Source organism: Bos indicus x Bos taurus, chromosome 22 (genome assembly GCF_003369695.1).
Source record: "Bos indicus x Bos taurus breed Angus x Brahman F1 hybrid chromosome 22, Bos_hybrid_MaternalHap_v2.0, whole genome shotgun sequence".
NCBI classification, from domain to species: Eukaryota; Metazoa; Chordata; class Mammalia; order Artiodactyla; family Bovidae; genus Bos; species Bos indicus x Bos taurus.
Window position 1 is genome coordinate 17,608,741 of NC_040097.1, and position 26,801 is coordinate 17,635,541.

The 26,801-nt window shown below is 46.2% G+C and overlaps 1 protein-coding gene across 7 annotated transcripts in view; it reads left to right on the plus strand.

Moving 5' to 3' along the window:
- FLNB (filamin B) overlaps positions 1–26,801 on the plus strand; it is a 139,702-nt gene that overhangs the window by 79,280 nt on the left and 33,621 nt on the right. For 4 of the 7 annotated variants that reach the window (XM_027522759.1, XM_027522761.1, XM_027522762.1 and 1 more), the window contains exons 12-29: positions 1,301–1,494; positions 3,401–3,514; positions 4,106–4,249; positions 4,501–4,624; positions 4,957–5,117; positions 6,264–6,354; positions 6,617–6,786; positions 10,052–10,169; positions 12,800–13,062; positions 14,507–15,104; positions 16,134–16,307; positions 17,420–17,582; positions 18,524–18,684; positions 22,118–22,285; positions 23,279–23,371; positions 24,100–24,223; positions 25,335–25,491; positions 26,526–26,715. In XM_027522759.1, the coding sequence (XP_027378560.1) occupies positions 1,301–1,494; positions 3,401–3,514; positions 4,106–4,249; positions 4,501–4,624; positions 4,957–5,117; positions 6,264–6,354; positions 6,617–6,786; positions 10,052–10,169; positions 12,800–13,062; positions 14,507–15,104; positions 16,134–16,307; positions 17,420–17,582; positions 18,524–18,684; positions 22,118–22,285; positions 23,279–23,371; positions 24,100–24,223; positions 25,335–25,491; positions 26,526–26,715 (3,207 nt within the window). The remainder of the gene's footprint in view (positions 1–1,300; positions 1,495–3,400; positions 3,515–4,105; positions 4,250–4,500; positions 4,625–4,956; positions 5,118–6,263; positions 6,355–6,616; positions 6,787–10,051; positions 10,170–12,799; positions 13,063–14,506; positions 15,105–16,133; positions 16,308–17,419; positions 17,583–18,523; positions 18,685–22,117; positions 22,286–23,278; positions 23,372–24,099; positions 24,224–25,334; positions 25,492–26,525; positions 26,716–26,801) is intronic. The other 3 variants (XM_027522763.1, XM_027522764.1, XM_027522765.1) reach the window with 1 other exon arrangement.

Consider the following 26,801-nt stretch of genomic DNA (forward strand, 5'->3'; position numbering starts at 1 on the left):
AAGTGGAAGTGGCTTCTGGTGGCTGAGATTGCAGGGTGACTGAGTCACGTGTTAGGCTGTGTATTGAGGCCTCCTCTGAGCCTCCTAGCCTCCTGACCACCCAAGACCATCTCTGGACACTCCTGATGAATTGCAGTTCCCATGTTCTGCTTGTCCTCTGCCTCTGGCACCAGCATTCATGCATTCGCTAGACCATGAGGGCAAAGGCTGCCTGTGGATGTTGTGCCTAAAACAGTACCTGGAAAATAGTTGACACATGGAGGATATATTATTGACTGATCCTTAGTTTAGATGAATGAATGAAGTTTGCTGACATTAGAAATTTGGAAAGTGAATACTCTTTGGAGCATAGTTGAGTGTATTTTAAGTAAGCATCTGATGTAGATTTGATCATTTTAGAACAAGGGTCGGCACCTCTCCCTGTTAAGGAACAGATAGCAAATATTTCCGTATTGAAGGTCGTATTCTCTCTGTCACAACTATGTGACTGTCATTGTAGCCTGATAGCGACCATAGATAATGCGTAAGTGAAGGGGTGTGGTTGTGTTCCTTATTTACAAAAACATGCATTGGGTCAGATCTGGTTCAACAGTTTAATGATGCCTAGGTTAACAAATAGAAATAAGCAAAGAGGAAAAATTAGGAAATCAGATTTAATTTTTCTGTTTAGAGAAATGATAAACATCTTAGTATATCCTTATAGACTAGAAGCAGTATTAGACCTTTCAGTATATCCTTCTAGACTTTATTCCTGTACATAGGCATACAAATGTTGATCTGCTGCAGAAGTATCTTTATGTCTTTCTGCCTCAGGCGAATATAGGACTTGTCTCAATTTCCCATGGCATCTATGGAAATCCAAGGCGTGGATATAACTACTGTTAGGCCCTTCAGCAAAATAGCTGAAGAGTTTTGCTATAAAAACAATGCTGAATATATATCCTTGTATCTGACTGTTTACACACATCCTTGGTTATTTCCTTCAGATAAAAACCCAGAAGTGCATTTGGTGGGGGCAATGGGTGGGTATTGTTTTAAGGTTTTTGGCTCGTGTTACCATATTGCCAACAGAAAGATCTGCTGGTTGACCTTTCCGTTCAATGATGTTTAAAAAAAATATGTTAAATCCAACCTTCCATCTCTTTTGAAGACTTAGTAAGCTTGATTTTGTGGGAAAGGGACCCTAGCAGATATCAATCTTCTGGCTAGCACTTGGTTTTCAGGGAGGCAGAAGGAATGGGTTGGTAATAACCCAGACTAGATACCTTGTAACCAGAGGGTCTTCCCACCCCGTCCCCAGGGTTTGCCATTGAAGGCCCCTCCCAGGCGAAGATTGAATATGACGACCAGAATGACGGGTCGTGTGATGTCAAGTACTGGCCCAAGGAGCCGGGCGAATATGCCGTTCACATCATGTGCGACGATGAGGACATCAAGGACAGTCCCTTCATGGCCTACATCCACCCGGCCTCGGGAGACTACAACCCGGACCTGGTGAGTCAGTGTGTCGTGTTTGTATCCCCTCTCCTCTGGCTCCTGGCATCCTTTCCTGTGCCCACAGAGTTTCCTTGTGTAGCATGTGAAGAAATCACAGAGAAGAGCCTTTTAAAGCTTAGGAAGTTTCGGAAAAGACCTGAATTAGAAGCCTGGTAGTACCTCTTGGCGGCCTTCCCAGGTGGTTCAGTAGTAAAGAATCTACCTGCCGTGCAGGAAATGTGGGTTCGATCCCTGGATTGGGCAGATCCCTAGGAGAAGGAAATAGTAATCCACTCCAGTATTCTTGCCTGGGAAATCTCATGGACAGAGGAACCTGACAGGCTACAGTCCATGGGGTCGCAAAGAGTTGGACGTGATTTAGTGACTGAAAAACAAGTACCTCTAACATGTGGCAAGTAACTTACCTCTCTGGCTTCTGTATCGTCCTCTATAAAATGGGAACGATTCCAGTGGCTACTTCCTACAGTTTCTGGCATGATTCAAGGAGGTAACATGAACAAAACCAGCTCTTATTAGCATAGTGCCTGGCCCACAGAGGGGGCTCCATAAGCTACTATTTTTCTTGTACCCCAAGCATCCCATTTCAGTTTCACCACTTTCTATAGGTGTTATCTCAAGGTGCTCCTTAGATAAAGACTTGTTAATTTTTACCCCCAGCTCCCTTTCTCTTCAGTTGGAGCCGTGTTTGCAGTGTCTTCAGGAGCTTCTCTGAATCGTTTTGCAGGCTGATAAGCATGAAGTCTGAGCCAGCTGGGCTTTCAGCGGCACCCCCACCCCCCACGTGTGCTGTTTTTGGCCCACATGGACAGCTGACCGTAGGCTGACATCAGTCCAGCCTGGTAGCTGCTCCTCTTTGTCCAGCTGCTGGTTCTTTGCTCTCTGGGGGCTGCAGGCTGTTGGGATGTTGTCAGTGGGAAAGGCTCTGAACCCCCTCCAAGCAGGAGCGTTGAAACTGAGCACAGCTGGAGGTCTGTGCACTGGTTACTGCACACATTAATACAGGGAGCATGGGCTGGTGTGGGGCCAGGTTTTACAGTTCTTCTCCTGCATGTTTTTAAGTTCTAGGTTGCGTGTGTGTGTGTGTGTTCAGTCGCTCAGTCGTGTCTGACTCTTTGCGCCCCCGGGGACTGTAGCCCACCAGGCTCCTCTGTCAATGGAATTCTCTAGGCAAGAATACTGGAGTGGGTTGCCACTTCCTACTCCAAGTTCCAGGTTACGTAGCATTTTAACTACCATAACCATCCTGTTATGTAGGTACAGTAAGTCTCTTATATACGAATGAGTTCTGTTCTTAGAGCACTTTCCTAAGTCGAAGGATGTTATCCTGGGTGCCTCACTAACACAATCAGCTCTATGGTACTGTACTGTAGTAGGGCTACCCGGGTGGCACAGTGGTAAAGAATCTGCCTTCCAATGCAAGAGACGCAAGAGAAGCAGGTTCGATTCCTGTGTCAGGAGGATCCCCTGGAGGAGGGCATGGCAACCCACTCCATTATTCTTGCCTGGAGAATCCCATGGACAGAGGAGCCTGGTGGGCCACAGTCCATGGGGTTGCAAAGAGTTGGACACGACTGAGCATTCATGTATGTATGTACTGTAATAGATTTATAATACTTTTCATACAAATATGTACATAAAAAACAAACACAAAAAATAGACAGTTTTAATCATACAGTACAGCACCTTGAAAGGTGCAGTAGTACCTTACAACAGATGACATACAGGGGCTGGCACGCATATTCCCATCTTTGAAAGTTCACAACTTGAAAGTTCATGTGTAGAGGATACTGTACTGTGAAGCCAGACGTCGTTTCCTCTCTCCCCCTTCCCTGGGCGCCCGTCTTCTGATAGTGTAGTTAGCGCATTACAAAGACAGGGAGTCACTATTAACCCTTTGCCCCAGGTGCAAGCATACGGGCCAGGTTTGGAGAAATCCGGATGCATTGTCAACAACCTGGCTGAGTTCACCGTGGATCCTAAGGATGCCGGAAAAGCTCCCTTAAAGATATTTGCTCAGGTAAGTTTCGACCTGCCACCTGTGCAGGTAATTGTCAGGTAACGGGATACATATAACAGCGAGTGACCAGTCCCTTGGATCTTCAGTTTCCTCATTCACACGTTGCAAAAATGATTATTTATCTCAAAGGGTTTATGTGAGGACTAAAGGGGATTCTAATATGTAAAGCAGGGTGCTTTTCTCATCTTTATGATTTGTGTTCTGTGGAAATCAGGCTTGTCTGTTTCAGATCTCCCCGTAAATGTCCTGTAGTGTGGCTGTGATGGGAGGGTTTGTAAACAAGAGTGTAGCAAATATGTTTCTCTCATTTAATTGAATTTTGGCCCCAGGATTTGAAGGCAGGACTCACAGTTAAGAAGCACTGAGTGACCACGGCTTTCCTTTGGGAGACCGTTTGTTGTTAGCAATTAAAGATAATAAATGCACATAGTGTTTTATCACTTGTGTTCACTGTATTGAGAACATGGCCCATCGTAGGCGCTCCGTGAAATTTGGTTGGATGAGTGAGTGGTGATTTGGGAAGACCCATGACCCTGTTTGATGGAGACAGTGTGAGAGCCAGCTCTGTACTTGGCCCCTGCTCTTCTGCAGGACGGGGACGGCCAGCCTATTGACATCCAGATGAAGAGCCGGATGGATGGCACCTACGCCTGCTCATACACCCCAGTTAAGGCCATCAAGCACACCATTGCCGTGGTCTGGGGAGGTGTCAACATCCCGCACAGCCCTTACCGGGTAGGTTATGAAGTGGAATCCTGGTCGTGGTATGAAAAAGCCCGGTCCTGAGGCAGGTCTGGACTCCATGCTTGATGGTCAATGCAGATACATGGAAACACCATGCTTGGTGTGCCTTGGAAGATGGCGTGGCCAAAAGGGCCGGGTGCTGTCGATTGCCCCCACGTATAACGTTCTAACAACTGATGGTGTCTTTACTGGGTCCTCATGGAGCAGAACTTGATTACAGCTTTTATCCCTGTCCTCTCTAGGTCAGCATCGGACAGGGTAGCCATCCCCAGAAGGTCAAAGTGTTTGGGCCAGGAGTGGAGAGAAGTGGACTGAAGGCACACGAGCCTACTCACTTCACCGTGGACTGTACTGAGGCTGGCGAAGGTGAAAGGGGTTTCTACCCAGTGCGCTCCTTGTTGCTTCTTGGGAAAGAAGTTCTCTTTGTAACGTTTCAAGGGCAATGAACTTTGAACTGAGAAACAGTCCACCTGAATAGATGATTGTTCATCTAATGAGTGTCTGAGTCAGTTCGGTGGTGAGATCTTTGCTAATCCTCCGTTCCTGCTCCAAAACCCTGATTTGAATACCATCCCTTTCTCAGGTCACTTACTGGAAAGTTCCCAGCTGCTTTTCTGGGGTGTGAGCTTGAGCTGGAAGTGATTACATGGGACGTGCTGTTTCTTGTAAATCAGTGCTAATAGGCTGGTCTGTTCCAGGTGATGTCAGCGTTGGCATTAAATGTGATGCCCGGGTGTTAAGTGACGAGGAGGAAGACGTGGATTTTGACATTATTCACAACGCCAATGATACATTTACTGTCAAATATGTGCCTCCTGCTGCCGGGCGATACACCATCAAAGTTCTCTTTGCCTCTCAGGTGTGTGGGCATGGGTTCTTTCTGGCCACCTGTGTGTGTATATTTCCTTTTTTTTTTTTTTAGCAACAGAGAAAGTATCTTGAGAACTGTGCCCAATAGTTTTTCTCTCTGGTTGCTTAAAACCAAGAAGGAATAACAACACCCAAAACTAAAATGTTACCACTTTCTAATGAAAGTAGGGATGCATAGTCAGTCAGTGGTTGAAAGCCAGGCTCTGGAAAGAAGTTAGATTTTTATAAACTATCATCTAGTTTTTGAATGAAATGTAATGAATTTCTAGATTGTGTTCTACTTCATTGTCTTTGAAACAATGACCTTGGCCTCAGCCTTAATAGGAAGTGTTTAGAAGTTTCAAGTAGGGTTCATATTTACATGTGATAATGAAGACCAGGAGGAGCAGTACCCGTTTTAGGAACCATGGAATCTTGATGATTCAGATGCATCTTACATAAACATAGGGACCTCAGGAGAAAGCTCCGTGCCTCAAATATTGGTCTTGAGTTGGCTTCATCCATTTGACCTGTCCTGCCTTTATAGTATAAGGTGTTTTTTTTTTTTTTTTCTAACATCAGATTTATTATATTTTTAAAAATATTTTGCCAGGAAACTTGACATTTGGCATCATAGTTGCCCGACCAGGGAGCAAAGCCATTGCCCCCTGCAGTGGAAGCATAGAATCTTAATCACTGGACCACAGGGAAGTCCCTGCAGGATTCTTTTGGAAGCATTACAGTCAGTGCCTTGCTAATCAGTTCCTTGCATTCCTCTAACCCTAGCTCTCTGCTGTCCTTGAAGGACATTTCCTTCCTTTGATCCCATGTATTATTGTTTGAGGTTTTATTCTTGTTAGTGTTTCTGCATCCTAAAAGTACTCAGCATTTGGTATTAAAGGCTCAGAGTTTTCAGGGTGGTTTATGGACACTCAGGACCTTTAACTGTGAGGTCAGGGATCCAGGGATTCATGAGTGACCACTGATGGCCCTTACCTGATGCTAGCATGTAACGACTTGACCGATCATTACTTAGAAGTTACTCACCACCCGCTAGACTGGAAGTGCTGAGGTCTCCCTCTTTGCTTTGGGCAGAAGTTTAAGCTCAGGCAATGGCTTCAGGGACTTTCCTCCTGAGACTGTATCTCTGCTACAGGAAATCCCCACCAGCCCTTTCAGAGTCAAGGTCGACCCTTCCCACGATGCCAGCAAAGTGAAGGCAGAAGGCCCAGGGCTCAGCAAAGCAGGTAAGAGGGCGTGTGCGCGAGTTCACCCTGGAAGCAGTGGGCCCAGGGCCGGAAGTGACCTGCCTCCCCTAGAGCAGGCGCTCTGTCTGGGCTTCAGTTCAGCAGAGGCTGTACTCAGCTGAGCTGCTGGCGTGGCTGAGTGCCAGCCCCTGTCTCCACCTCCTGCCTTCTGGAAGCTGCTGTTGATGAACCTGTCAGACTAGTTCTAAAAGTGAAACTCCTCCAGCTGAGCCTGTCTCCTCACTTCACTGTCTCCTCCCAGGTGTGGAAAACGGGAAACCCACCCACTTCACTGTGTACACCAAGGGGGCTGGAAAGGCCCCGCTCAACGTGCAGTTCAGCAGCCCTGGCCCTGGCGACGCCGTGAAGGATCTGGATATCATCGATAACTATGACTACTCTCACACCGTTAAATACACACCCACCCAGCAGGTAGGGCCCTGCCTGGCTGGGCTGGGTCACTTTGGACACCAGGGGATAATCTCGGCTCAGATCCGTGCTCCTATGTGAGAGAAGAGATTCACCCTTTCCTTATGAACCTCTCTAGGAATGCTGACACAAAGCCTGGCTGGTTCTACCAGGAGGGCCAGGAGGCTTCCCCAAGGACCGGCAGGAAGCTTGCCGTCCCTCCTCACCCCAATTTCCCGCCTCCATTCTGGGTTTTAGCAGAGAAATGCTGAGCTCTTGAAATTGGACCTAGTGTCTGCCTCTCTCTCATAGACATTGTCCCCTCCTTACCAGCTGCCTTTGAGTCTTTTGTTAGTTACTCAGGGGGAAAGAATCGCCACACCTCTGTTTATCCTTGCTGGTCTTTTTGCCTTACCTCACCCTTTTTTTACAAGGGGGTACAGTGGGGTCTTTCTCAAAGAGCTTTTAGTCCCTCAATCCTGAAGCAGTCCTTCAAGGTCTAAATTATTCCCTTTTACAAAATAGAGGAATACAGACAGGATTTTGTCATGCCACGTGCTTTGCTGTTTGTTCTAGACAAGAAGGGCCTACAAATCTACCTCTCCATATGAATTTATGCCTACTTGTTTAAAATGTTGTTTTGATTCATGCCTACACCTCTAGGGTCTGTGGAGCATGTACTCCTGTAGAAAAAACTAGATTATGCTACTTCTGCATAGTGTTTCAAACAGTCACTCCAAACCTCTGAGAATCCTTCATTTTTTAAAACAATTTTTGACAATGATTATTATTTTTTGACCACACCGTGTGACATGCAGGATCTTTGTTCCCCAACCAGGGGGTGAACCCACACCCACTGCAGTGGAAGCGTGAACTCTTAGCCACTGGACCACCAGGGAACTCCCCCTTCATTGCTGAAGCAGAGCCCCGCCTATATGAGAAATGCCATTTGTAAGAGAGGAAGGGCAATGTTTTCTGCCAAAGCACTGTTTAAGAAGCATCACTCCTACCCCGGGCCTTGTCAGTGAGGACCTCGCTGGAGTGCAGTGGGGCAGAATGAGGGGTGCAGTGAGGATGAGGGAATGGTGTGGGTGTCCCCGTGCAGTGGGGGCTACACATCCTTGGAGATGGAATCTTTTCTATGAAAACCTCCCTGGCGGTGCGAGGTTCTCTAGGGCAGGTTCTTGTGTGGCCTTTCATCTCCATGTCTGCTTCTTTCAGATCCTGTGTCTATATACCTTTTTGTGTTTCGGCAGAGCTGCTAGAAATTAAGTTGCCGACATCAGGACAGGTTTTGACTTGCACCCCCAGAAAGGACTTTGGAACTACCATTGCCCTGTCTCTATGGTTTCTTTCTGTCCTCAAGAGGGTTCATTATTAGTAATGGTAAAAGGGAAGCTCTCGTAGGTGAATGCCGTTTTCTCATTAGGACCTCAGTGCTATGTAGGTCATTGTTTTCCTGCTGATGCTTATCAGGGCTGATGGAAGCCTCAGCACTGGCGACACCAGCTCGATAGCATCTTTGTTTTCAGTTCTCCACATTCCTGAGGAGAAGGTACATGGCCACGCTCACTGGTCAAGATCACAAGATCATAAGTTCTTCTAAAAACATTCTGAGACCCTTGATCCTGTATCTATAAGCCTTGTTGGGTTTCGGCTGAGCTGCTGGAAAGTGGCTAAGTAGCAGATGTCAGGGCAGCCTCAGGTTTTGACTTGCCCCCTCAGAAAGGACTTTTGGACCCAGTGCTCTATTAGTAATATGGCATTACTAATAATATTAGTAATATATGTGTATATATTTTATTTACTTATTCATTTTTGGTTGTGCTGGGTCTTCGTTGTTTAGTCACAAAGTCGTGTTTGACTCTGTGACGCTGTAGACTGTAGCCCGTGAGGGTCCTCTATCCATGGGATGTCCCAAGCAAGAACACAGGAGTGAGTTGCCATTTCCTTCTCCAGGGGATCTTACCAACCCAGGGATGGGACCCACGTCTCCTGCATTGGCAGGTGGATTCTTTACCACTGAGCCCCCAGGGAATCCCTAGTCGTGGCATGCAGGATCCTTATTGCAACTGAGAACTCTTAGTTGAGGCATTTGGGAATCTAGTTCCTTGACCAAGGATCAAACCCAGGGCCCCTTGCATTGGGAGCACAGAGACTTAGCCACTGGACCACCAGGGAAGCCTTAAGATGTGACACTCGTGGGGCAGGGGACCCAGTGGTTTTGTGCAGAATCCATCCTAGAAAGTCAATACTCCCTCCTTCATAGAGGCAGCTCATTTTTATCTTGGCTTTTCCCTGCTTCTTTATTACAAAAGGAATATAAGAAAATATTCCACAGGTCAAAAGCTGCACCCTTTTAAAACTCCATCCGTGACAGCTTTCAGTGGGGGCTGAATTTCAGCCAGCCCTCTGGCGATTCCCCCTTGCTCCTTACCCTCCCACATCCTCTTACGTGATACCCAGACGTTTGAGGTGAGGACAACCTTAATCCGCTGAGACAGCTGTGGGTTTTCATGGGGCCTTGGTGTGGATGGAGGCACTCAGCCGACCGTGGCAAGAGGAAGCCAGCCGTGAGTGGGCCGGGACTGGCCGTGCCTCCTCGGCCACAGTGCTGCTGGCAGGGGGCCTGCTGAACCCATAGGCACAGTCCACCTTCTCACTGGCAACTCTTCTCTCCTTGACATCGATGTGGGAGTTTCCATACTATGCAGGGGGTCTTAGAACAGCTCCAGGCGAACTCTTGCAAATTCGTTTTTGCAGCATAGTGGCCTGAAATCCCAGGCCATGGGAAAGAAAGATTTTGTTCAGTTAGAGGCCCCCAGACAACCCTGCCTTGCCCGTGGCCGGGCTGGGTGTGTGTTCGATGAGGAGCTTGTGTGGCAGAGCATCTGGGACTCAGGTTCAGCTGCCACAGGTGTGAGGCCTGGCTCACACTTAGGACAAGTGACTTCATCTCCCTGAGCTGTAGTTTTATTGCCTGGAAAAATGGTGACCACCTCTTAGCACCATTTTCAGATGGAATTGAGGAAATGCTTAAAAGCACACCTCAGTGGTGTGCTCTTGAAGCTGTCCCTCTTGTTGAGAGTTGCTTTTTTTTTTTGGTCTGATTTTTATGTCATTCTTGCCATGGGGCTAAAAACTTAGATATATCTGAGACACCTTCTAAATCTGCTGGGGTTATATACCCTGCATTTCTGGGAAGAATGAAAATCCTGGAAGGCAGGTTGAAACATCGAGTGAGTCTGTTGGTACCCACGTGTGTCCTTGGTTTTCTCTCTTGTTCCAGGGTAACATGCAGGTTCTGGTTACATACGGTGGTGACCCTATCCCTAAGAGCCCATTCACCGTGGGTGTGGCTGCTCCGCTGGATCTGAGCAGGATAAAAATTAATGGACTGGAAAACAGTAAGTGTGTCAAGAGTGGAGGGGGAGACGGGTCATTGAAGAGCAGTCAGAGTCCCTTCAAAGACAATTCGCAGAGGAGCAAATTTTGCCGTATGAGACTCTGCAGTCAGGCAGACTCGCGATTGAATTAGGGCCGTGCTGTGGAGTAGCTCTGTGACCCTGCCTGTCCCTTCACCTCACTAAGCCTCCCTTTCCTCCTTTGTTCAGTGGAGGTCGGGGAAGAAGACTCACAGGCCTATTGTGAGAATTAAACGAGCCAGTAATTCAGGAGCTGACTCAGAGGCAGCCCTCAGTAACTGCTGGCCTCACAGGGAAGGTTTTTATGACAAGGGGAATTGGAGGCATGCCACTTTCCGCTAAATGTCTATTGTACCAACTGTTTTTGATCACTGAATCTACCTTAGGGTCAACAGTCGAGCGTAAAAACCAATGCCCAGGCACTCAGAAACCACAACTATGATGCATCTCCCTATTCCTATCCAGATGATCCTTTAGTTTGTTGGGGATCTTATTAGTACAAGCTCATTTCACGTAATGAAACAACTGAATGAATCAATAATAAAGTAAAGAGAATAGCATAATAGAGGCACTGATATGCTGCTCGCTTAGCTTCTCTAGTTTAACACATGATCACAGAGTACATCATGAGAAACTCTGGGCTGGATGAAGCACAAGCTGGAATCAAGATTGCTGGGAGAAATATCAATAACCTTAGATATGCAGGTGACACCACCCTTACGGCAGAAAGTGAAGAGAAACTAAACAGCCTCTTGATGAAAGTGAAAGAGGAGAGTGAAAAAGTTGGCTTCAAGCTCAACATTCAGAAAACGAAGATCATGGCATCTGGTCCCATCACTTCATGGCAAATAGATGGGGAAACAGTGGAAACCGTGGCTGACTATTTTTCTGGGCTCCAAAATCACTGCAGATGGTGACTGCAGCCATGAAATGAAAAGACGCTTCCTCCTTGGAAGGAAAGTTGTGACCAACCTAGACAGCATATTGAAAAGCAGAGACATTACTTTGCCAACAAAGGTCCGTCTAGTCAAGGCTATGGTTTTTCCAGTAGTCATGTATGGATGTGAGAGTTGGACTGTGAAGAAAGCTGAGTGCCGAAGAATTGATGCTTTAAAGTGTGGTGTTGGAGAAGACTCTTGAGAGTCCCTTGGACTGCAAGGAGATCCAACCAGTCCATCCTAAAGGAGATCAGTCCTGGGTGTTCATTGGAAGGACTGATGCTAAAGCTGAAACTCCAATACTTTGGCCACCTAATGCATCTGTACATACTTAACTGCCAACAGAAAATGTTTAGCAAAATTTACTTATCACTAAAGTTGCCCTGAGATACTCGTATGTCTTCAGCTTCCCTTTTTGCCAACAGTGTATCTTGAAGAACATTCATACCTCGATCCTTTTTTTGGCGTAGCCACAGCCTGGCTGCATTTCAGTGGCATGTGTTTTCCTAGTTTCGGGGTCACATGGGGCTGTGTATACACCCATAGGACAGCATTCTTGTGCTTATGAGGGTTTCTCTGGATTTTGGGGGAACCCTTGGTGAGCACTTTCAGGGTGCTGTGACCCAAATGTACAAGTTGTGAGTGAGGCTAGCTCCCAGATCCAGGGCCTCTGAAGCAAGAGTTTGATGCTGGCTTTTGTCCCTGGGGAGCAGCCACTGTCTAATCCTTCACGTGTCCCCTTGGTACTCCTTTCTCCAAGACACTGAGGATTTTGACTCAGACTAGGATGAGAACGAAGCCAATTAGAAAGAGTCCTTGGGATGTGGATCTCTGAGGCCTCTTTGTTTGTGGCTTGACACCATTCATCTTGGCATGCCCTGTATTGCCCCAGTCAGGACTTCCATGGGTTGTGCTAGGGGCCCTGGGCTCCCAGTGCTTTTGTTTTGATGCAAAGTCCCTTCCTTGTTATTGTCAAATGGAACACATGGGTGTTCTGTGGCCCTGCTTTGCAAATACTTTTCAAGTATCAGCACAGTACAGAGAGTCACTTCTCAGGACTTGCTTCAGTGCCTCTGCGTTGGCCAGCTCTGTGACTTCTGCCTTCTTTGGCTGTAGAACGGAATTTGCTGCCAAGAACCAGTAAATAAAACATTGGCTTCTGGGAGTGTTTTGATGCAAAGTTAATAATGAAAGTAGGCAGAGAAGCGGTAACAGTATCAGGTTATAACTTACTGCAGATCATGGGTCAAGTCAATTTAGATCAGTGTCCCAGCTTTGTGGTCTGTGAGATAGGTACCCCAGATGACTCACTTCACACCCCCTGCCCCCCAAGTCTCAGTTTCCCTATCTGTTAAATTCTTTGGTTGCTAATACATACACTGCAGGGTTGTGATGAAAATTAAGAGAGATGATATGCTGTCCGCATGCCTGGTATAGAAAATGCATTCAGTGCATGATGGCTGTCATTATCATCAGTGGTTACTTCATGTTTTTGTACTGGTTATTATTGAGGCTAGAATGCTGATTATCCTTATTCAGTCTTGCCTCTCATCCTGAGTCAACCGTTTGTTGCAGAAGCTGAGAAAACATTCCGTGTCCAAGGAACCATGTCTGCTCTCAGCAGTGTTTTTCCTGCAGGGTCAGCTCATCCTTCTGGCTTGTTTCTCTTTGCAGGAGTCGAAGTTGGGAAGGACCAGGAGTTCGCCGTGGACACCAGGGGAGCAGGAGGCCAGGGGAAGCTGGACGTGACGATCCTGAGCCCCTCAAGGAAGGTCGTGCCGTGTCTGGTGGCACCCATGGCAGGCCGGGAGAGCAGCACAGCCAAGTTCATCCCACGGGAGGAAGGGCTGTATGCCATCGACTTGACCTATGACGGACATCCTGTGCCCGGAAGCCCTTACATGGTGGAGGCCTCGCTGCCACCTGATCCCACCAAGGTCAGTTTTTCATTTTTGTTCCAGAACGTGTCGTCTCTTGGCAGATGTAACAGTCCTTCTTCGGTTCTGCCTGGTGAAAACCTTTAGAAAAGTCTTTTGTAGTCAAAGGCAGTTCTAGGTTTTTCCTGGTTATCCACGGGTTAAGACTTTTTGCCCTCAATGTAGGGGGTGCAGGTTCAATCCCTGGTCAGGGAACTGAGATGCTGCATGGCCCCCCCAATAAAAAAGACAACACCCATGAAATTAAACTGCACTAAAACCATTAACAAAATAGAGAACAAGCCCATAAGTCAGTTCTCAGTGACTGATAATAGCTGTCTCCTGTAATCCAGCATGAAGGGTCCTATGCGAAGCTGGGTCCTAGTCCTGCTCCTCCTCTCACTCTGGCTGTGAACCTTTGGTGAGGGACTCCTGTCCTTCATTTATCAGCATTATAACGGTACTCCCTGCAAAGTGGGCCTTCAGGGTGAGGTCCTATGGTGGGTGTGGAGGCCTCAGTCTGGCGTCTGGCACATGCAGTGAGCTCATCCTACACAAGCTATTATAATGAAACTTGGCTAATACAGAGAAAAATAGATTCTTCTCATTATCATGTCTTCCTTGTGGCCCTGAGTCAAAAGTTCCAAAGTATTTCCAGTGTTCTGCATGGCATGAATCCTATAAAAGTGTCTCATTTGTTGAATCTCACATGAAAGCCCCATCCTCTCCCTCTTTTAAAAGCATTTTTTTAAAATGTTGTTCTTTTTTTTTAATCTGACTTTATCCTTTAGAGCAATTTTAGGTTCATAGTAATATTGAGAGGGTGGCACAGAGATTCCCCTCGCCCCACATGATAACCTCCACATGGTCACCACCCTCCCCAGGGTGCTACAGCTGTTACAGTGGATGAATCTATGCTAACATCGTTGTCACCTGAAGTCTGTAGTTCATGTTAGGGTTCACTCTTGGTGTTATGTGGTCTATGCGTTTGGACAAGCATATAATGACATGTATTCACCATTACAGTTTAGTATTTTATTATGTTGAATTTGTTGAGGGAGGTGTGGCAGCCAAAGCCACAGTGAAATCTACGAAAGGCATTCAGCGAGTGCTCAGCCCAGGAAACTGGAGTGCGTTTGTTGGACTGGATGTTGGGTGTCCAGCTTCGGCACTGGAGGCGAGGCTGGCAGGACATGGGACCACGCCTCTGCTGGGCCCTTCCATGCTGAGTGAGTTCACAGTCAGGTCTCCCTTTGTTGGCCATTTCAGCGTCCACTAAGGGAAACATGGCAGTAACTTGGCACTGTGGGTGAGCAAGTGTGACACATTAGTCCCCAGGGAGAAGGACCACTTCATCCAAGGGCAGTTGAGTGCCGAGTGCAGGCTTGGCTGTTGAAAGCAAGGCTTGCTCGGTGGCTGATACCAGCATAAAGCCAAGTCTGACTTTTATCCTGTGTTCAAACAGGTGAAGGCCCATGGTCCTGGCCTCAGAGGTGGTCTTGTGGGCAAGCCTGCCGAGTTCACCATCGACACCAAAGGAGCTGGAACTGGAGGTCTCGGCCTAACTGTGGAAGGCCCATGCGAGGCCAAAATTGAATGCTCAGACAACGGCGATGGGACCTGTTCTGTCTCCTACCTCCCGACAAAGCCCGGGGAGTACTTCGTCAACATTCTCTTCGAAGAAGTCCACATACCTGGCTCTCCCTTCAAAGCCGACATTGAAATGCCTTTTGACCCCTCCAAAGTCGTGGCGTCTGGCCCGGGCCTCGAGCATGGGAAGGTGGGCGAGCCCGGGCTGCTCAGCGTGGACTGTTCAGAAGCTGGGCCAGGGACCCTGGGCCTGGAAGCTGTCTCGGACTCAGGGGCAAAAGCCGAAGTCTGTATCGAGAACAACAAAGATGGTACCTATGCGGTGACCTATGTGCCCCTGACGGCCGGCATGTACACGCTGACCATGAAGTACGGCGGGGAGCTGGTGCCACACTTCCCCACCAGGGTCAAGGTGGAGCCCGCCGTGGACACCAGTAGGGTCAAAGTCTTTGGGCCGGGAATAGAAGGAAAAGGTAGGTTTCGTGAAAAAAGAAGGAGGCCACCAGAGTAATAGGGGATGCCCCTGAAGCTCAGAATGTCAGGGCTGCAAACTCAAATGTCTGCAGAGATCAGGCCAGGGAGAAGAAAACTCACCTGTGGTCTCTGCATCAGCGAGTGGTAGAGGAGACCAGAGCGGAGGGGTGAGCACGTGGTGTTTCTGATGCCCAGCCCCACTTTCTTCAGAATCCCGGCACTGTCAGCAGATTTCCCCCGCCTCTTTTCTTTCTGGCAAAGCTAGAGATCTTAATTTTTTTTTCTTTCAAATATGGATACAGAACATATTGCATTTTTGGCACTTATCTGAAAAAGGTTTAAAATGTGCTGCTGGCTGATACCGCTCTTGCTGTCTTCACCCTTTGGCCTGTCCTGAGTCTCACGTTTCTCTCAAGAAGTGGGCAGGTGGTTATGTTGTTACTTGGGGAGCCTACCCTGAAAGAATCATCTTTTGCCAGGGAGATTGACGGTCGGGGGGAGGGGCATTAATATTCCTGATTCTGAGACAAAGAAACTGGTTGTTTTAGCAGTCACTGAAATTACAATAAAGTGCTGAGAACCATGCCTCTAGGGTTTGCTGCCGAATAAGAGGTGTTAGCTACATTCTTTCTGTTTTTTTTCCTTTTTGGCCACACCACACATGTGGGATCTTAGTTCCCTGACCAAGGATACAGCCTGAGCCTCCTACCGTGGGAACTCGAAATCTTTTTTTTTTTTTTTAATTGGAGGATAATTGCTTTACAATAAGAAGCTTAGACTCTTAATCACTGAACTGCTGAGACAGCCTCTGTCTGAGATATTCATTCTTTTTAAAAAATATTTTTAAAAATTTATTTGTATGGCTGTGCTGGGTCTTAGTGGCAGCATGCAGAATGTGAGCTCTTTAGTTATGCCACAAGGGATCTAGTTCCCTGACAAGGGATCAAACCCGGGCCCCTGCATTGGGAGCTCGGAGTCTTAGCCACTGGACCACCAGGGACCTTCTTACCTGTGTGATTGTTCTACAGACGTGTTTCGTGAAGCCACCACCGATTTCACGGTGGACTCACGGCCCCTGACGCAGGTCGGAGGCGACCACATCAAGGCCCACATTGCCAACCCCTCCGGAGCCTCCACGGAGTGTTTCGTCACAGACAATGCTGATGGGACCTACCAGGTGGAATACACGCCCTTCGAGAAAGGTGAGTTGTCTTCTTGGAACGTGATTCTTGCTTAGATCTGTGCTAGACCGCCTCTCCCGGTGACTGGCGCTAAGTCCAGCCCCCTATGCTTTGCCTGCCTCAGCAGAAGTATGGGCACAGTGACTGGGGAATGTGGAAACCTGCCTCCCCAACAGAGCCCTCTGCCTGCTTGGTGCCTGGTGTTTTGGCTCTGTTGTGTAACAACAGTTGGGCTGACTTTAGCCTCAGACTCATCTGAGCAGGTTATGGGGTGATGTCATGGCATGTTGCTCATTTGTGCAATTTCTTAACATGATTCTTCTTAAAATTTATTAATTTTTTGCTGTGCTAGGTCTTCGTTGCTTTCTTTGCGTGGGCTTTCTCTAACTGTGGCGAGCAAGGGTTACTGTTCTCATTGCAGTGGCTTCATTGTTGAGGAGCATGGGCTAGAGGCATGTGGCCTTCAGTAGTTGGAGCAGACGGGCTCAGTAGTTGTGGCCTACGGACTCTAGACTGGGGCTCAGTAGTGGCACACGGGCTTGATTTCTTCTTGGCATGTGGAATCTTCCCAGACCAGAGATCAAACCCTAGCCCCCTGCATCAGCATGCAGATTCATATCCACTGCACCTCTAGGGAAGTCCAGTTTCTTTCTTAATATTAGGAATTATTAAAAATTTTGATAAATCATAAAATCATTAAAAAAATATAAGCAGCATATGTCCTCATTCCCTGTGTATATAATCCCTGGACGTTATAGTGTAGATATTTTCTGTTTCTTTTCGTGAATGCTTTTCTATTTCATGGCTTTTCTTTGTCTTTTGATTAGTGACTGGGTATTTTGTCATATCAAGATGGTGTGTTTAAGATGACTGTCTTGAAAATAAACTTAGGGATATTTGCTTGGTCAGGCCTTGTGTGTGTGTTAGGAAATGGGATTGGTATGTGATTGCCAAGTGAACAAAAGCATAAAGAGTTTGTATTTTTTAAACTCAAATCATAGCAGCATTGCTATTTATTTAACCTGTCCTTTCCGAATAGCTTGAAGTAGCACATAGACTTGAAAGCTAGAGTGCTATTTTCTGCAGACAAGTGGCTCTTATGCAAGTAAAATTTTTTGTGTTGTGTTGAACAGGCCTTCACGTAGTGGAGGTAACCTACGATGACGTGCCTGTCCCAAATAGTCCCTTTAAAGTGGCCGTGACCGAAGGCTGCCAGCCTTCTCGGGTTCAAGCTCAAGGACCTGGATTGAAGGAGGCTTTCACCAACAAGCCCAACGTTTTCACGGTGGTTACCAGGTAAGCAAAGGCCTGGGATTTGTGTGTTGACTCTGTAAAAGGAGAGTAGCCCTAGGTATTTTAAGTGCTCTCAAAACGTTTTATAGGTGTATCATGGTTTCCCAACTCTTTTTTTCTTTTGAATTTTCTCTTTGTTTTGGGGTATAGCTGATTAACAATGTTGTGTTAGTTTTACGTGAACAGTGAAGGGACTTAGCCATACGTATATATGAACCTTCTCTCCCAAACCTCCTCCTATCCAGGCTTCCATATTACACTGAACAGAGTTCCGTGTGCTATACAATAGGTCCTTGTTGGGTTTCCATTTTAAATGTAGCAGTGTGTACGTGATCTTCCCAAACTACCCCTTCCCCCAAGCAACCATAAGTTCGTTTTATAAGTCTCTGAGTCTCTTTCTGTTTTGTAAGTAAGTTCTTACTTACTTATGATTTCCCAACTTTTGAGAGGCTTTTTATTTCATGATTTGTGAGACATCTTCCTCTGTAGAGACTTATTACAGAGGAAGACCAGGTATGCTTTTAAAAGTACCAAAAAGCTGTTGATAATGGTCATAAAACTGCTGAGAAAAGCAGGCCTAGATGGAAGCTCATTAACTTGATAATTCAGAAATGTAGAGCCAATGTCATAGTTAAGTGAAATATTAGAAGTATTCCTATTAAAACTGGTCACAAGTCACATACCTGAATTGTCCTTTCATTTCCAGCCAGTACAGTTAGATAAGATAAACAAATGAAGGGTAAGCGTTGAAAAGGAGGGGTTAAAGCTGTTTTTATTTGTATTACACTGTTGAGAAATTCATATTACACTGTGAGAGGTATCACAGAAGTTGAGTCCAGTTGGCTAGGTTGGATAGTTTATAGAGGGATTTACATGAATTTTGGCAGTAAGCAGACTGGCATGAACCACTAGGACAACTTGGCCTTATTTCTCACACTTCACAGAGGGGCAGGAATTGGGGGTCTCGGCATAACTGTGGAGGGACCGTCCGAGTCAAAGATAAACTGCAGAGACAACAAAGATGGCAGCTGCAGTGCAGAGTACGTTCCCTTTGCTCCGGGAGATTACGACGTGAATATCACATACGGAGGTGCCCACATTCCTGGTAAGCTGTCCTTCTGAGGGGAACCCAAAGGAGAACTGAGTTTTGCATGAAAGCAGGTTTGATTTAGCTTATCTCTCTGAGTAGGAAAAAATGTCTGATATTTAAAGTAGCTGCAAAGGGAGAATTTTCCTTCGGGCTGCATTTCCAAGAATATTTCAATTCCCAAGAGGATCAGTAATAGGGCAAAAAACATTGGCTTAGAGTTTTGACTGTGAAAATTCAGTTTTGACTGAACAGCATGGTTGTTCACATGTTGAAGGACCTAGATCTTAAAGAAAAGCTGATTCTTCACAAAGTTAAAAATTTCCAGTTTATTTTGTGGTTAGTTCTTACTCATCTTATACACATCTTATTTTCTTTCTTCCATTGACAGTCCTGGTAGCTAATAAAGCCACACAAACTCAAATTTTTATATGTAAATTTCTATTTAATGATGTAATATGGACACTTACTGTGAAAAATAGGAATAATTTAATAATAATTTCCTGTTCATTACATGGTATTTCTGTATTTCATATTGTGACAACCAAAAATGTCTCCAGATGTTGTCATAACATCTGTTGTGTCATAACATGTTGTGCTAGGGGACAACGTCACCTGTAGTTGAGAACCACGGCTATAGATGATTCAGACATTTAAAAAAATGACTTATATAGTGAAGAGCTCTCTAACTTTCATGCTCCGGCCAAGGAATCTTCATAGATTCTAGTTCTGTTTATTGAATGAAGTGGTTGCCACCCAGCACCCATCCAGAAGGTAGATGAGTGCGCATGGTGCCGGACACAAGACTGTGGACTCCAGGGTTGCTCTTGGTCAGCTTACCTCGGGTCACTCTAGAGGTAAAGAACCCACCTGTCAATGCAGGAGAAATTAGAGATGCAGATTCAGTCCCTGGGCCGGGAAGATCCTGTGGAAGAGGGCCTAGCAACCCACTCCAGTATTCTTGCCTGGAGAATCCCACGGACAGAGGAACCTGGTGGGCTACCATCCATAGTGTTGCAAAGAGTTGGACACTACTGAGCAACTTAGCACACCTTGTCTCAGGTGTGGTGAGAGCAGGAGAAACCTTGGGTGGGTCATTTGTTCTGAAGGCCATAAGCCAGGACGAGACTGCAAGGAGGGGGCAGGGTGAGGGCCCTACATTTGGATTTCTGGAATGACTTCCAGGAAGGTGGGATGTCCCCTGACTGCTTGCCGGTTATCATATACAAACATGCACACACACCCATAATCACTCCTCCTTTTGCATATTGATTGGGAAATATTGACATTCAACTCAAATTCATTCTACTCAGATGTTTGTTGAAGCCTTCAATTCAGTCGCTCAGTTGTGCCTGACTCTTTGCAAAACCCTAGGGCCTGAAGCATGCCAAGCTTCCCTATCCGTCACCAACCCCAGAGCTTGCTCAAACTCATGTCCATTGAGTCGGTGATGCCATTGTTGAAGCCTTAATTCATTTAAAATGACATTTCTCCTCAAACTTGTCCTTACAGCTCTTTCAATATAGAGTTTTTAATTTCTATAATCACTTGCCAAAGAGAATTCAGCCACGGACAAGACAAAGCTCCTGCCGTTTGTGAGCTTCTTGTCTAGTATTTACAAAGGCAGCCAGGCTCAAGACAATACAGAGCCAAGGGGACCTTTTGGAGCTTTGCAAGTGTGCAGTTCTTGGGATGGGAAAGTAGAGCTTTGAGAATGGGTGGATGGCTGTCACCAGGGGGATGACCTGGTGACTCCTACAGGGAGACAGCAGTGGGGATGAGCATCTCTTGGTTTTGATGGCAACAAAACTATTTTGACTTTATTGAGAAGGTCTTCTGGATGCCTTCAGCTTTGGAATTCCCCGTGCAGAATCAGGTGAGAGGTTGGGCCCCTGTGGCTGACTCATGAGCTAGATTTAAATGGCCGAGTTGGAGCATAACAACAGCAAGAGTCCCGATTGGAATTTTCTCATCAGATGTAGATGGTGCCTCTTTTTTTTTATTTACATTTTTCAGGCTTTGTTGCCTCCCAGAACCAAATGCCAACTTCTAGACCCTAGAATTTTCCCAGACAGAATCATTCAGTAAAGCATTGGTTGGTTGTCTTAGTGTCGGGCTTCACAGTGAAGAGAATGCAGAGTTTCTGCCATGAAACATTCAACACCCTGGTTCTAATTTATTTTCCTAGGAATTCTGGTTGGTTAAATATTAGCATGGTTTTTTCTGGTGTGACACAAACAAGGTATCTGTCTTACCCACAGTGGCATATTGGTTTCCTCTGGTGGGCCAGCTGTGGTCTGTTGGTGGTGACTGTTTCAACCACCAGATTGACTGGAATGAGTGCATCAGGAAGAAAGGCTGTTGTGATTGATTGGTCATGTCTGCCTGGATCACAGAGCAGGAGAGTGGCATAGATTGCTGGATAGCTACCACTCTAGATCTTAAGTTACCTTGTTGGTTCTTGGCTACTCTCCTGCTAAGTTCAGACCACTTCCATGGGAGGCTAACTTGGTGATTGGCTTTAAAGTTTGTTCATTGCCATTGCATTGAATTCCTCAGCTGTATTTAAAATAAAACTCCTTTTTGTTTCCAGCATGGAGCATGGTGCTTGCCTTTGCCAGGGTCAGCTGTTTACTTCACTTAGCTGAAAAACCAGATGCCACTGAAGCTTGGCTATTATTGTGGAGGGGGGGTGGGAGGAAGCCAGAGCCTTGGTTCTTTGTATGGTCTTTGTTATTTACCACCCTTGATTCTATAAAGTACAAATGTTGTGTGGTGCAAAGCAGAGAAGCCTCAACTTACATGGCAGTTAACATCATTAACTTTGCCAGGTGTCTCGAGGAGCCTGAGGTCTCCTGTAAGAGGTGAATGTCGCTCCTTGGTGATGGACTTGACAGCCTGAGGTGTGGTCCTGGGGACACTGCAGCTCCTGTCTCTGGCTGACCTCTGGAGAGGTCTTTCTTGGTCTTCCTTGATAGAGGAATCCCTAAAGGGTTCTGGCCCAGCTCTTATTTCTATATTTAGTGTTTTGCTCAAATCTCAACCTCCCTGCCTTTTGCAAGGTTCAATAGTCTTTTTTTTTTTTTTTTTTTTTAAATTATTTCTCTTATTTGCCCACACCCGAGCAACTGAACTGAGCTGACCTTAGTTGTGGCACAAGCCCAGATTCATTACCTTCAGAGTCTACTGACACCTTGTACACAGCCGCAGTCTGTGTTACATGTGATGGTGTAGTGACTGGTTTACCTAAATCTTAGAGTGCTGTTCAGTACTATGGGCCTAGCACCTGGCACCATGTCTGCACACAGTAGGTACACATGGATGCACACAGCAAGGCAGAAGGAGCTGACACAGTGAGAGCCTAAGTGGGGCAGCAGGGCGGTTCTGGGTGCACACAAGCTCTCCAGTCACTAAGGAGGTTGTACTTAGAATCCCGTGACCTCTTTTCTAGGCAGCCCCTTCAGGGTTCCTGTGAAGGATGTTGTGGACCCCAGCAAGGTCAAGATCGTTGGCCCTGGGCTGGGCTCCGGTGTCCGAGCTCGCGTCTTGCAGTCCTTCACAGTGGACAGCAGCAAGGCTGGCCTGGCCCCTCTGGAAGTGAGGGTCATGGGTCCACGAGGTAGGTACACACCCTTCCTTCCTGCCAATGCTCTCCTGCCCAGGACAGGGACAGCCTGATCCAGAGCAGGCTGTTTGCTTATGAGTTTAGTCATGAACTTAAATTTCTTAAATTACTCTATTGCTCTGTTTATAGCTAAACAGTGGAAGTTCATGCTTAAAAAGCAGGCAGGTCTGTTATTTTTCTAGCAGCCTATCTTTCCCCTCCTTTAATAATGTAACCCTAAATGTCTTGTTAAAATTTTATGTGTATATTTTTTCTGAAGTAGTGACATGAAGCAAGCACTATTTGGGCTCTCTCATATGAAATGATCAGAACTGTATGTTTTGGCGTTTGTGGGACTCTCTTCAGGCTGCCTTGGTGCTCATGTAGGATCACACTCCAGATTTCTGGAAAGGACCAACACTTAGTCCACGTGGCACACCGCCTTGTCGTTGTCCCAGCTCCCAAGAGAGAGGTCTCTTAGGGAATGGGCTTCCTTGGCAGTCTGACCTCCCCTTTTGCAGCCTGGAAAGCAATTTGGGTTGGGTGTGGCCAGCAGGCCCTTTTGGAACAAATGCGGATGTGTGTTGAAATTTACCTTTTTTGGTAGGTGATCGCACGTCCTCTCCCAGCATATAAAAATGTGCTGTTCTCTGCCTCATCTCTTGAGTTATCTGGATTTTCCCTCAATGATGTGTTCTTGGTTTCACAGAAGTGGTGAATAAGGGCTTCCTACTTTGAAGAGGAACTTTCTCCTTAATGGGGTTCAGCATGAGGTTATGCCCTTTGAAGCTCAGTGCAGAAGTGGTTTTGGGGAAATGAAGTCATAGGGCTGGAATTTGATTCCACTGACTTGCTGAGCTTCAAGACCTCTGCACATGCGTGTGTGTGTTGGGGGTGGGGTGTGCATGAGAGAGAGTGAGGAAGAAGAAGAAAGAAAGAGTGAAAAGCTCTATTTAGACATCTACCTCTATTACAGAGGACACCGAAATAACAGCCTTTTAATTTTAGCTGATCAGACGATTTCCTGGTCAAGGCGCAGCCCCTTGAAAGCCATTTCAGGGTTCTTTAAGCGTGACCGGAAGGGTGACTTTATGGAGACAGGTTTGCATTTTCCCACTGGCTGCTGCTCTGATGTATGGGACCTGAATGCCTCTTGCTGCCCTTGCCTCTGAAACTGCCTTGGGCCTGCCTCATCTGCATCATGAGTATGGCATGCTTTGATTAGGCTCCCCTTCAGTTGACCATTTCTTGACTCTTGATTAGAACTGGGATCTAGAATCTATCAACCTAATGCATGCCTTGACTATGATTTAATGTACTCTCACTTGCCCTGCATGCTACACCCAACATGCTGGCGCCATAGTGGTTTTTGCTCAAAGGTGGATACAAGTCTTGACTGGCCGGCCCATTGGTTACCTTTTGCGGTTCCGAGTTCTGGATTCTTTGGCCTTCTTTCGGCTGTAGACTGAAATTGCCACATCCCAAGCATGCCTAACCAGCTTGAAAGGATAGCATGTCTGCAGCATGCACCCTCCAGCAACAAGTGCAGGCAGTCTCCTTAATTATACTCTCGGTCTGACTGAGTGTACTTGAGCCAACAAAAAGCTAAAGGTGTCTCTTAGGTTCATGGTTGCATTTGTGCAACCATGAATTGGCCATCCTGTCTCCTGTGATTTCTTAGACCTCTGATTATGGCCTGCTTGCCTGTGTGTTACTCATCGGTGGAAACCCATAGCTCTCAGGGATGAATGTAATGGTTTTTGAACTCAGCCCAGGGCAGAGTGAAGGGCAGGCCAGGCAGTTCCATCAGTCCTCTCGTCTGTTTTTAGGCCTGGTGGAGCCAGTGAACGTGGTGGACAATGGCGATGGCACACACACAGTGACCTACACCCCATCCCAGGAGGGCCCTTACATGGTCTCTGTTAAGTACGCGGACGAAGAGATCCCGCGTAGGTAAGCTCCTGACCCTTAGAGAAGGGGTCCAAGTCAATTTCAAAACCTCCTGTCTCATGATTAGCTCTGCTCTGGTGGCCTACCCATCTGTTTATCTACCCATGTATCTATCCATCTAGCTATCCTATCCATTCATCTATCCGTGTACCCATCTATCTATCCATCCATCATCCACCCATCCGTGTATCCATCTGTGTATCTATCCATATATCCATCTACCCATCCATTTGTCTATCCATGTATCCATCCATCCACACATCCATCTATCCAAGTATCCATCCATCCAGTCAGCATCGCTAAAAACCTGCATGCCCTACACAAGCGTTAAAAATACACTAGCCTTGTGTCTCCTTCTCTCTTGGTGCTCCCTTACATTTGTTCCTTTCAGCCACCTTTAACGTAAAGATGAAATTAAGAAGTGCATTAGTTCATTAAAGTCTTCTTTCTGGTGACCGTGCAACTTGTTTTCTAATCAGGGCAAAGATTTTTTTACTTTTTTACTAATTGAGAATTTGGTTGACAATAGCATTCTCAAGAGATGTTGTTCATATTAATATAAAGCATGTTATATAAGTTCTTTATCTCTCAGAACAGTCTACAAAGAATTTTTTTTAGCATACTTAAAATTTGAAATTTCACCTATACTCCTAATATATATATTTTACATAAAGCTCTAGCTCTGTGGAAATGTATAAATCATAAGTTACATTTGTAGTATTATTAATGCTTGATTAATAGGTTTTGAATCATCTAAAACACACTAAAATATATAAGAGGACAGGATAATATTGAAAGCATCAGTTTTAATATTTTTTCTTTCCATTTTGGTGACCATTGTGTTAGCAAAACAAAAGTGGGTTATATGTGTTTAACCCCATGTTTCCCAAAATATTATGGATATTAGTTGGTGTCCCATGGAATTCAGTAAGGGAAAGCTGATTTGCTATATGATGGTTACATGGTTGTAAATTTCTCTGGATTTAAGGCTCTTGAGTCCTAAATGCTGTAGAAATCCTGCCACTCAATCCCAGTCTTTTTGTGTGAGAGAGGTCAGATGTAGCTGGACTGAAGTGTGTCTGTACTGACTTGGGATGTGCATGTGTCTGTCAAGTCCCTTTAAGGTCAAGGTCCTTCCCACATACGATGCCAGCAAAGTGACCGCCAGTGGCCCTGGCCTCAGTACCTACGGTGTGCCTGCCAGCCTGCCTGTGGAGTTTGCCATTGATGCCAGAGATGCTGGGGAAGGCCTGCTTGCTGTTCAGATAACGGTAATTTTGAGTGATTTTTCTGGAGCCAGACTGCATTAGTAAGATCTCATTTCTCAGTCAGGGATAAGAATCAGATTTTAACAACCAATTCCCGATCTCACGAAAATGTTTGTCAGATTTCCCCACTGGAGAGTCAGTAATTGTGCAGGGAACAAACATGCTCGCCTGAGGAATCTAAGGGGGTTAACTCCAGGCACCACTTTTTGGTGAATCTCGTGTATTTTGCTCCCTAGTATAACTGCTCCTACATTTAAAATTTTTGAATGTTTAAAATTGCTCTTTGGATTAGTTAGGACTAAGTTCTGCTGTATATCACAGTAAACCCCTAAATAACAGTGGCTAAACACATTTACAGTTCTCTCTTGTTAGAGAGGTTTGGAGGCCAGGTAAAGTCCCTGTGTGCTGCGTGACTTAGGAAGGAAGTAGGCTCCACCTCTCTGCTCCTCTGTTCTAGCATGTGGCTTCTGTCCCTGAGTTCTCCTCATGAACCTTGAGGCTGCTGGTGTGCTGGCCATCCAACCCACTTGGCAAGCAAGAAGGAGGAAGAGAGGCAGAAGGGACCTTCCAACTCAATCAGCTCTCTTAAGCAGCCCAATTAGAAGTCCCTCCTAAGACTTTCACCTTCTTCTTGTGTACTGGAAGTTTGTCACGAGTCATGGCTGTACCTTGTGGCCAAGGATACTAGGAAGTGGCATCTCATGTTCTGGGAACAGCACACCTAGCTAAGAATTAGGGTCCCGTTAGTAAAGAGAGAAGAGGGAGTGAAGGTGATGGTGTGCATGCAGGAGCCTCTGCCCCCTTGTCTCCCTACATTTCAGTGGATTTGGAGATAGAACTATCTGTTCCTTTGACAGAAAAGTCACTAAAATTATTCATGTCCATCACAGTGTTAAAAGACCTGTGACCCTCTGCTTCCCACCACTCCCAAAATGGATTAAACCAGAAATTCTTTCCCCACATTAATTAATGTGTCAAGGTTTTTCTTAAATGGTTAGATGACAACATCCTAAATAGCATTTCTCTGTGATCCACAGGACCAAGAGGGGAAACCCAAAAGAGCCATTGTCCACGATAATAAAGATGGCACATATGCCGTCACTTACATCCCGGACAAGACTGGACGGTATATGATTGGGGTCACCTACGGTGGGGATGACATCCCATTGTCTCCCTACCGCATCCGGGCCACACAGACGGGTGATGCCAGCAAGTGCCTGGCCACGGGTGAGTGCAGCTCAAGGACTTGGGCATCACAAAGCCAGCGCATGCCGTCTCATCCCTGTGTGATCAGGGCAAGATGCTCAGCTATT